The 10,734-nt window shown below is 50.5% G+C and overlaps 1 protein-coding gene across 1 annotated transcript; it reads left to right on the top strand.

Moving 5' to 3' along the window:
* The first annotated feature begins 1,750 nt into the window (after nucleotides 1–1,750).
* Nucleotides 1,751–4,300, top strand: LOC100902093 (uncharacterized). Its single transcript, XM_003748281.1, has 4 exons — nucleotides 1,751–1,958; nucleotides 3,316–3,467; nucleotides 3,798–3,979; nucleotides 4,174–4,300. The coding sequence occupies exons 1-3, from the start codon at nucleotides 1,826–1,828 to the stop codon at nucleotides 3,954–3,956; spliced, it is 444 nt and encodes a 147-aa protein (XP_003748329.1). The 5' UTR covers nucleotides 1,751–1,825; the 3' UTR covers nucleotides 3,957–3,979; nucleotides 4,174–4,300.
* The last annotated feature ends 6,434 nt before the right edge of the window (nucleotides 4,301–10,734 follow it).

Here is a 10,734-nt window from a genome sequence, read left to right as displayed (position 1 = left end):
TTGTATCACCTGCCATCATCCTACAATACGCCGCGCCATCGATTGAGCGAGGGTTCCATCGGACAATGCATGTAGGTTTGGTAATGTGACCCGTGACCTGCGTTGAGGTCCAACCATTCGCTCCGGCGACGCATCGTCTGAACCAACACTCCCCGAAGTGGGGCGTGAGACAATTTTCGCCCTTAGACAAGCCTATGAGGAGTGGGGCACGTTGGAGCGTGACTTAATATTGAAATGGGGTATGGGAAACGAAGTTCGGGGAACACTGGTCTGAACTCTCGATAGAAGCGTCAAGTTCTCTGTAGGGCCAATATTAGCTGTCAGCTTCATTTCTCTTGGGTACGCCGCGGCAGCGTCCCTTCCTCGCACTTCGATGAAATGTTTTCTTCAAATATGTACCCTTCGCGGGCGTCTTCATCGATGGTCTTGGTATATGTACAACGCGCCAAGTACCCCATGAGTGTAGTCGGATTCTCTAGGCGGTAGTCACCGTCCCGTAAACTTTCGGTTGCTGGCTTCAGGATCAAGAGTGAGGTTAACCGATTCTCAATAATTAGCAATCCTTGTCGAAAAAAGTATTTCTCTCTGAAAGGGAGAGCGCAGTCACGCTGCTCGAGGAAGAGTCAGTTCGGTTCGGAATCCTTGGGGGCAAAAACTTTAATTCGATCTTGATCTACTTTAGGTCATTCGCTCTCGGGATCCGTCCTCGGAAGCGAGGCCCAAACAGCATGATCAACGACACCAGTTCTGCCCTGTGGCCCTGGAGATGGTTGCCAAGCTCTCCTTGTCCGTACAATCTGGAGGATTCGAGAAAGCCTCCCTCTAAATCGTGACAATAGAGTCTCAAAGACGCTGTGATCCGAATACTCAGCGTATGGGTTCTGACTCCTGTACAAGAAGTCGGATCTCCTTAGAGAGCTATCGTACGTCCCGCCAATCATCTAGGGGGTGGCACTCGCCGTAGGTGTTGTTCTTAAGAAATCGTATTGCTATTGTAATTTGCACCTGGGACCCAGATCTCGGGCTGCGTGATTCGGTCCGGAAATAATTAATTATCGCCTCCAGACCGGCTCGTCTCGAAGTGCCTCCTCGCGCGAGCATGGCAAAGTATCATGCGCTCACTATTTGCTGCTGATGCAATATTGTCCCGCGGCTGGAACGTGAAGAGCATTTCGATGCTCTGCCTCGACGAAAATCGAAGGTAGCGACGGCGAAAGCCATGACCCGCTGGAGAGTTTTTGATACCGGCTGAGAACCTGGAATTTTAAATTCGTCGCACAAGCAAGTGATTTGACCAATGCAAGCCTGCTGGAAGTTTCCCCGGGCGGATCGCGATTCCAACCAGGAAAAATTGTCGGGACCTTATGGGTAGGAAATCTCGTCACTGGGTTTCGATTGAATTCGCCTATTTCGATCGTGTCTATGAAATGGAACAGCTGAAGCTGTCTCAAGATACGCGACCAGCGACAGGGAACGACTTTTCGACTTTCGTTCACCCCCTTGGTTTCCACGCGAAGAGTAGCAGCGGAAATGATAGCATCGCCGATAGCGGTGACAGTAGTACAAGATGTCATTAGCTCGATGCGTCATCCATTCATCGGCTAAAACTTCCCAGGACCTTCGGTCTGGGAAGATTGTCGGATCTTCTGACCGATGCCGACTGTTGCGTAACGGTAGTGATCAGATAGACCCGTAAGCGGGCCAAGAAACCCCCTCGCCATAACCGGCACGACGGTTTGTATCAAACATTCGCCGCTAAGTTCGCAGACGCTTTAGAACCAGACGGCTCGACGGCTCGCGTGGATCTCAGCGCCGGGGCGCAAGCATGCCACTCTGTGGGAGTTGGGTAAACTTCCTCGTATTTCTTGTCCTTTCGTGTGTGTCCTTGTTCTGTGTGGATTCCATCGAAGCCGGAGATGTTGGATGGACTTCCCCCGCTTGGGATCAGCAATGGCAAGGTTAGAAATAGCTATCCGATCCGTCCTGGTTCCGGTCAACGATACCGACGAGTAAGAGTCGGAATCTCTAATGAGCGAGTTGGATTGGAACTCCACGGTGACCGGGGATACTCGCGGTTGTGAGGTTGTGAGCGCTAGAAACTCCGCCGCTCCTCATTGGGAGGTCCAATGGCTCTGACACCTCTCAATGTCACGCTTGGCTAGAACTCAAAATCGTCCTTTCTCGAAATAGCCCCTTAAAACGACTCAAAGAATGCTTTCGCCATTTCTCATCGCAAAAAAGCACCAACGACTGCGGCTGTTCTTACAGCACACGCAGAACAGTTGTTGGAGGGGTAGCGGCGGCAGCGGTCATTTCAACAGAGCTTCGTTTCTTTATTTTCGGAATAAACAACGCTCAAGACCTTTTTTCCAATCCTCGGTCGGCATGGACTGTACGATAAGCGGCGCGAAAAAAATTCGAGGCGGGCGTCGTCTTCAGTAGAGATGTTATCATCGTGAAATTGTACGTGTTTCGTAAACGTTTGTTCGAGCGTTCTTCGGACGATGCGTGCCGTCTTCCCTATGACGTTCGCTTACATCGCTGTACTTCCGTGGGCCCTGAAATATTCTCTGCGTAGTGACCATTCGATTCCGCGCGGAGAAGGCTCCCGAGAGGCTGGAGGTTCCCCTTGCGTCAGCGAATCTCCTAATCCTAACTGATCATAACAGTAAACTGAGTGAGAAGAATTTTCTGAAACACTGTCTTCTCATTGCTGCTATATTTGGATAATCGTTATCTTTATGAACATCTACCACATCCCACATCGTGATCGGGTTCCTCTCCCTGTGCGGCCGAATACGTACGAGCTTCTGACGAAATGCATAATCCGCTCCACAATATTAGTGCACGCTTTCTACTTCCGAAGTAGGTTATCCTTAAGGGGTTTTCCCGAGGATTTCCCACCGCCGATTTAGATACATCACGTATAAAGGGAAGTTTTCTCGAATATTGTTGGTGACCGGAACCCGGAACGACATGGAATCTGATCTCATTCCAATTGCGACCAAGCAATATGAGAAGATACATACCTTCGGATAGCAATTTCTCAAGTTTCGGAATCGGGAGGCGTACCGGAGGCCGATATATATTCTCGCAGAAAAAGTGATCTCATCGAATTCTCCCCGTTCAATCCAGAGGAGATCTTACCCAGACTCGACGTCGGTGTTCCCTCCGAAAACTTTGATTTGATCCGAGCCAAGCATCGAGTCCCATCAAAGTTTCAACAGAGCCACAGAATTCACCGCACTTATCGCTATCATTTTCGACATCTACTCCCTCTCGCCGAGCACTAAAGCATTCGACGATGAATTCCAGTGCCTCACGTGATGCCACCTTCGCACTGGCAAGGTGAAGAAGTTTATTCAGTCGAAGGGCCCATCCATGAGCCCAGCCATCCATCTCATTTTCATCATCATCATGAGCCACCGCGATATAAAGTGCGAACCGTCACTAAAATCGTTCGGAAGGTAACGTAGGAACGAAATTTCTAGTACCCTGGATGTTGATCTTTCTATTGTATCGCTCGCACGGGGCGACTAGAATCCCGAAACTTCTTGGCTATGCGAGCGCGATAATTGTGGCCGGGCATCTCGAAAGGCTCAGGTTCCTGAGCCAATGCGGCCCGGTTGAGGAATTGCGCGCTGGAAATTTGAAATCCGAAGCCGTGACGACGTTGCTCCGCTCGATCGCTGAGCTTCAAGCAGAATCAGCTTTGTGCGAAGCAGAGCGACTGACCGCCGAATTGATCGATTACGACTTCTCTCACTCAATTATCCCCTTTGGGCTGCCGCATACAGGTCCCGAAGACGGTGACTCACAGTTACACGACGTATGGAGACGACGATGAGCCTTGGATCAGCTTGCACGTCGATCGGAAACACCGGCCGAAGCCGACGATTCTCTTGAACGGATGGGCGAAGGATGGGAAATTCGGTCTCACGCTGAATATACACTAGAACGAGCGATATCGCGACCCAAGGTAATTTATCTTCATTGACGTCGAATACCAACTGAATTCATTTCAGCCAATCTGATTCTGATTTTTCCTGTGACGACTCTTTGTGAAAGTTGAATCTTCGATCACAGCGGCGACTCCGCTTTCTTACCGTAGCATGACGGCGGAGGACAGTGAAGAAATTGTTCGGCTTAGTATAATTTCCAAACGTCTTTCAGTTCGTGGGGAGCCATCGCAAAGGTCACAGTGAAAATCTATGATGTGATGATGAAAGTCCACGTTTCACGCATCGCAGAGCTATACGCCGATCGCGTTGACTCTGACAAGCCAAATCGGAGTTCTTAGCTGCATTTTCTTGAGAGTTGAACCTGTAATATATATACCCTGTGAAGTTTTTGATGAATAAATGAATGCTCAGCCGATGCCAATGATCGCCGGCATTATTGTTCATCTGACACAAGGGAGCGTGCCTTCGACGATCGCTTCAGATGGCCGTATGAGATAGAATCGTCCCGAACATTGCGTTGCGAAAACTTTTCACGTGGAAGCCACCAAAGCGAGACTTTCTGTCCGAAATTCCTCATTTCGGGAAAACAAAAAATACGTGTGCTCTAGCTTAATCCACTCAAATTTTTACGTCGCGGTTCTTCACGGGGCGTTCCACCGCCTCGGACACATGTTCGTCGGCAGAAGCAGTTTTCGGGGTGCGATGGAGGTTTCGCAATGACCACGGAACGATGCAACCCGGCGCTAGCTGGATCAATGTTTCCGAAATTGCAGTCCATACTGTTCAGACGATCTTGCCATGCCCGACTTGTTTCAATCACCCGCTTCCATTTCCGAAGAAGTATCCTACAAGTAGTATTGGGTTTGATCGATCGATCGGATGAGTTCTACAGTGTTTGGAAGATCCAATGCTCGTCACCATGGAGAAAAGGGTCACAAATTCATGGTGTGCCTGTGTTCGGCAGAGGGCGCCTAATACAAGCTCGTCGTGTGATGTTCATTTGAGAAAATGTCGCTGATCATCAACTTCATAAAAAAAATGATTCCCTCGCTCAAAACTTTCGCCTTCGACGTGCCGATACGCATTAATCACGTCAGCTCCGGGCCCCGAGCGCCACTCCGTGCCTGAGTAATCTTCCCTTTGCCCCGATCGTTTCTGTTTCGTAGCGAAGCCTTAACCACAAGGACGCGATGAATTTCGCGAAGAAGCGCTCCATGTGGTTCAGGGGTCTTCCATCAGTCTGTGGTCTTGAGCCGAAAATTCATTGAGGACCGTGAGTGTGACATTTGCTGGCGCGCACACCACAAATAGAGGCTTCGAAGATGACAGCTGTGAGATGGTTTCCCAATTCCGAATTCTCCAGAACTTCGATCGATCCAAAGAAATGCTGCTCAACGGGAAACATGGGGAAGCTGTTCCATGATCGGCCGTCTCCGACGAGGGCAGGTCGGTGATATTTTCTCCCGCCCGGAAACGACCCGTCTCAGCCTTCTTATCACAAGCAAAATGGAAGGTCATGGAACTCTGTCGACAAGCACAAGGAGCAACAACGAGATAATGTCATCTAACCCCTCTACTCCATCAGGAAACACCATCAAGTTTATTACCGAGCGAGACTTTTTTAGTTCGTATGTGCATCCGCTCTCTGCATCCTCCCCCGGCTTCCGTTCCGTATAATTTGTTCACGTTACCTCTCATTTGTGGCGCAGTGGGGTCCTTCCTCCACAGGAAACAGTCTGCCTAACCTGCATCTATTGATTCATTGATTTCCTCCAGGGAGCAATGATTCAAGGAATCGTTAGCCGTGGGATGAGGCGTGGAATGGTAAATAAGAGCATACATCCTATATAGGCCCGTATGAAGGATCACGCTCGGCCACAACCGAAAAAAAGATACGGTGAGACTCCGTCGGGACAAGTCGGGAACAACTCGGAGGTTAAAAGGAGCACTGAATGAAGAATATGCATGGATTCAGTCTCGTGTACAGGCTTTCCTCCAACTCCGTTAGATGGGAGGTCTGGGTTGAGAAGATTCCGTAGCAGTTTTGTTCGACGCTTCCAATCCGTCGAGTGCTCACGGCCTCTAAGAGCGCTACCAAGAGTTGACTTAATTCTTTCGTCTCAATGCCCTGCGCCTCACCGACTCTCAGTCAGCGAACTAGAGCTCTCTGCGGGTCACTGGGAGCTTCGAAAATGAGCGAGAATTACCCTTCGCAGAAGGGGTTTGGGAGTTCCTCCGTTGAGCTCGAAAGAATGGGGAAGCTTCGGCTTTCAGCGCCAGTGTGGCTTTTCTATTCGCTAATGGGATGAGCTGTCTGAATGAGATTTGGCAATTTCGGTCCGAAGTTAAATACGGGATCCTATTTTCGCTGCTTCGTTTGACGTTCCTGAACAAAGGCCATAGGAAGCGACACCCACACACACACACACATACATTCACAAAACTGCGGGTAATGCAAGGGTTCCCTCGGACAAGTTGACAGAATCGGCAACTTCGCTTACCCACAGATCGCCGCTTCGAGATACAGATAATTCTTCTCTGCAAGTCGTTCGTGGGAGACACAGATGACTTGCCCAGGGAACGAGCCCAGCTCGGTCGCGGAAGCTTCCGGGCCCCAGGAGGACCTCTTTCTACGCCTAGTTTGTATGGGGTAGAAATTTTGAGAGACTACGAAAAAAAACCATACGATTTCCGAATACCCATTTCGATTATGCCCATGTTCCCAAGGAGCGATAAGAGCTCCCTCCGATTAACGACGATTACCGGTCGGATACTGAGCGGCTGAGCGGTGTCCGACAATTGGAAGAGTCCAAGCTGACAAACGGGCACATCAAGGGCATGAGGGGCAGAGAGGAGGCAACCTGAAAACTGGTTCCTGACTGAAAGGTGTTGAATGTTGACAATGTTCTCCGACTCCTGCTCTCACAGGAGCTCTGTGCGGAAATGAATACCGCCCTCATCAGTGAAGTGGTCAAATAAATCCATCCATGTACGTGTTACGATCTCGTGAGTCTCGTGAGCAACGATGGATGGTGTCATCGAATCGAGGTTTGAGCAGTACCTTAGAGCCCCTCATCTGGGTTAGCGGGGACACCTTGTTGCGTGAACGGGTGCACAAAAGCGTACGTGAAGTCCTTCGCACGTTCCCCACTTCAGAGATGGGCTCCAGCAAATCTTCGTATGAGCGTCAGAATCGATCAGGTGCTCCTGATTTCGCAATCTCGTTTCCCACCGGCTGCTTCGACGCACTCAATCGCCATCCGAGCGATCCACGGATAAGGTCACAAGCCACAACCCAAAGGCTTTCGAGAGCCCTCAGTGACCAAGATTACGCCCATGGTGATCGATTTCTCGCGCTTCTTATGTCCGGTTCATTCGGAGGACCCTCAGACCCCCCTTCAAGCAACTCATTCAAACGTCGCGTCAAGTTCCATCGAACACTTTGGCATAGTATTCCGGGGCTCTGAGGTACCGTGTCGTTCCAAGCGCATGCTACTCTCCCAACTCTTGTATCTATCGAGCTTCTCAGTAATTCCAGTGATTCGGACGTCCGGGGTACGAGGAAAGCCAGCGGCGCGGCTCCGACAATCATGGGCACTTTCGCCGCGCGTGATATCGAAGCGATACCGGCATCGAATGGGTCTCATTAAATGCGGCTTCGGCGCTAATAACTAGCTCTATTTGACAGACGGAAAGCCAAACTTGACCAATAATGATACTGTCATGGTCCGCAGTGGATAAATAGCCGTGAAATCGATCAATCTAATGGTAAAACTCGTTCCGAGAAGTGGTGCACCCCTCATATAATCGTTGCAAGCGCCAGGCTGAAGGGAGAGCCGATAGAGATCGGATCCGAGATTAGGAGCCGCAGCGGAGAATGGAGTGGCGAAGGATTTCCTAGAGGGATCTCGGAAAGACGCCGACCAACCTACTCGGAGTTTCCCGATTTCTTCCGGGTCAGTGTCTCCGCATCGGGACGAATTGCAAAAAAGGAGCTCGGTTGCTCAAGCTCAATGGAGAGACGAGAATCGTGTCCCTGTGCCCCATATGAGCCTCTATCATCACTTGAAACAGAGATTGCAGGCGGCTGTGTACAAATGACTCGAGCGACCAATGACCTTGCCCGTAACAGAGCTGGCAGTTGTCAAAAAATGCCTGCCGCAGGGTTTTTGTCATCTCTGGATGGGAAAACCAGTTGCAGAACCAGGACAGCCGGACTGCAACTCGCCATTTGTGGGGTCCCATATTAAGCGGCATATAAGCGGCAGGCGACGGAATTCCTATTCGGAAGCCCACTGTTCACCAACTCTCCGTGGAGTCCAGAGGAATTCGAGGTAGTTTACGCTTTATTAGCAGAATCGCGTCGTAGCGTCCCGTTGGGGCCTCCCGCTCTAGAGTACAGCGTGGTCATTCGCCTTTTGAATTCCGGGGCTCACGAGTGAAGACCCCTTGCTGCGAGTTCGACCCTGGAGAACGCTCCGCACGCCGGTGCCGTATAAAGAAGTTCAGATGAGTCAGAAGAAGCTCCAGAGACTCAGCACCGCAATGTCAAGACGATGGCTCACAATATTTATGACGATCAATGAGGATCCGCACCTGAAAGATGCCTGACTGCCATCGATATTCGTTGGCTCGAGTCTGCGTAGGGATATGTCTAGACTCCGGTACACTCGAACCAATTACATTGAAGACTCGACACGTGGACATTTATTAAATAGTGGCCGCTGCAGAAATAGCCCTGATCTCCAAATCGTAGCACTGAAATACCAGCTCTCATCCCTTGTGACGGATTTTCTCGTCTTAATCGAGACATCATTGACGGCAGAAACTTTGCGGCTCTCATGAAATATGAAGCGTTCCGAGGTGATTAGCATTGGCCAGAGGAGTTTGATCCCCGAAGCGACCACACGTCATTTGGATGACGGCTAGACGATTAGGTCGTCCTATCCTGCGCAACGCCAAGTTGAAATGAAAGTCCTTTGTCAGAAATACATGGGCGAAACTGGCATATCCTGTCGCGCCTCGCTGCGTTTGCTTGTGAGGAGTATCGAAATCGTCAAAGGTGGCTAAGTCGTGTTCATATATATTGACCCCGGATATCGATTGATATCTTCCCTGGAATATTTATGGCGAGCAAAGGCAATCTCCTGAAACGCAGCCTCCCGGGCGAATGAGGGGGCCGGAGGGCAGCTCGCAACATATCGTAGCCCGGTATCGAGGGCGACCGGCCTCGCACAGTGTGTACCCACTCGAAACCGACGAAGACGATTCCCTAAGACGATATTCGGAAGCTTCCCCCCGCTCTCCCTGAGAGACACCAAGAATTGTGCACCATATTGATTTCCCTCATCTACTTAGTACAGATGTTATACCTCGTGGAATGAGCCGTGGCTGATACAGTCCTACTTGGCCTCGCGGTGATCGGCAGTCAGTGAGATCGACCATCGATCACCCAATGATCAGGGCTGGCGTGCGGGGGGCTTCGGATTCGCATTGTATTGCCATCACGGTCAGCTCTACTCCCGAGCCTAATACCCGGATCCGCGCCGCCTTAGCTAGTGATTATGAGCTTTCCATTGTCTTGTACGATACTTTGCGGAGGCGCAATCGCGGTTCGATGTTTCAGAGCAACGCGAACTGATAGTTCGAATGACTCTCAAGGGAAGAAAAAACAGTTCAGTTTACGGAACAATCCAATTTGAACCATATGAGTTGCCTGGCTCATGAAAGTGCAGTCAACTATTCGGAATATCGATGAGCTGCTCCTTCGCCTGTTTGGTGAAGTTTCAGACTTGAGACCGAAGTGGCGTGACTTTGGAACCATTGAAACAATGCACCTCCGATCTGCGACTCCAACTCCGATTTCGAAAATCTATAGGGCCTTCATCGACGCGACCGTCCGTAGCGGATTTTGAGCGCTCTGCTGCGGCGGCGCTCGCGTTGCGATGGCGTTGAGCGGAGGGCGAAAACTGTCGACGAACATGTATCCTACCGCGAAGGCCCATCGATTGGATCGAATGCAGAACATGATCTCTACTGAGAAATCGATATCCGAAGCCAAAAGTCGAGAGCCGTGAATCTCCCCTCGTCCGAATAACGTCTCTACGTCAATATGCTCAGAGGAGGCATCGCGTGAGCTGAACAGCATTCGGATGCAATTCAAGCTGCTACTTCCTCCAGGAGTCGAGTTTCTGGCAGGCTCTCGAGTCACGGCTTCCCCCAGCACTTGTGGGAGCAGGTCCTGTGTGACCTTTCGCCGAGCCCCCCTGATCCCTGGGAAGACTCGACGGCGACTTCTCTCCCACCTCCGGGAGCTGCCTCATTCAGAGTTATACTCTTCGCTGGATAATTCACCCTTCCTCGGGGGCTCTCTTCGACAAATATAGTAACTCGGAAGCGAAACCAAGCTATCAAGTCTGCGCTGAAACCGAAAGTGTTCGTCAGGAGCGTTCCCCTCATTTTTCCGGGGTGGAGGCAGCTGAAAGAGGTTTCTGAAAAATTTGATCTGCGGACAATTTCGTTCGGGGCAGGAGCTCAAAGGGGCAATGGGCAACGGCAAGGCGGAAGCCCATGATTCAAGGGAGTGCAACGAAATTTCGAATTTTCATGGAAGAAAGAAAGTCGGGTTCCTAGGTCTGGATCATCGGTCGGGTATGTACGAGATGAGTCGAGACTGGACTTTGCGAGAGGAAACAGAGAAAAATTACGGTATCGTTGATTTCGTATGCTGCCCAATTATCCGCATCATGGAAGGCATCTGTTTTCCTTTGCT

Source organism: Galendromus occidentalis, unplaced genomic scaffold (assembly GCF_000255335.2).
Source record: "Galendromus occidentalis unplaced genomic scaffold, Mocc_1.1 scf7180000077530, whole genome shotgun sequence".
Classification (NCBI taxonomy): domain Eukaryota; kingdom Metazoa; phylum Arthropoda; class Arachnida; order Mesostigmata; family Phytoseiidae; genus Galendromus; species Galendromus occidentalis.
This window is presented reverse-complemented; position numbering and strand designations above follow the sequence as displayed.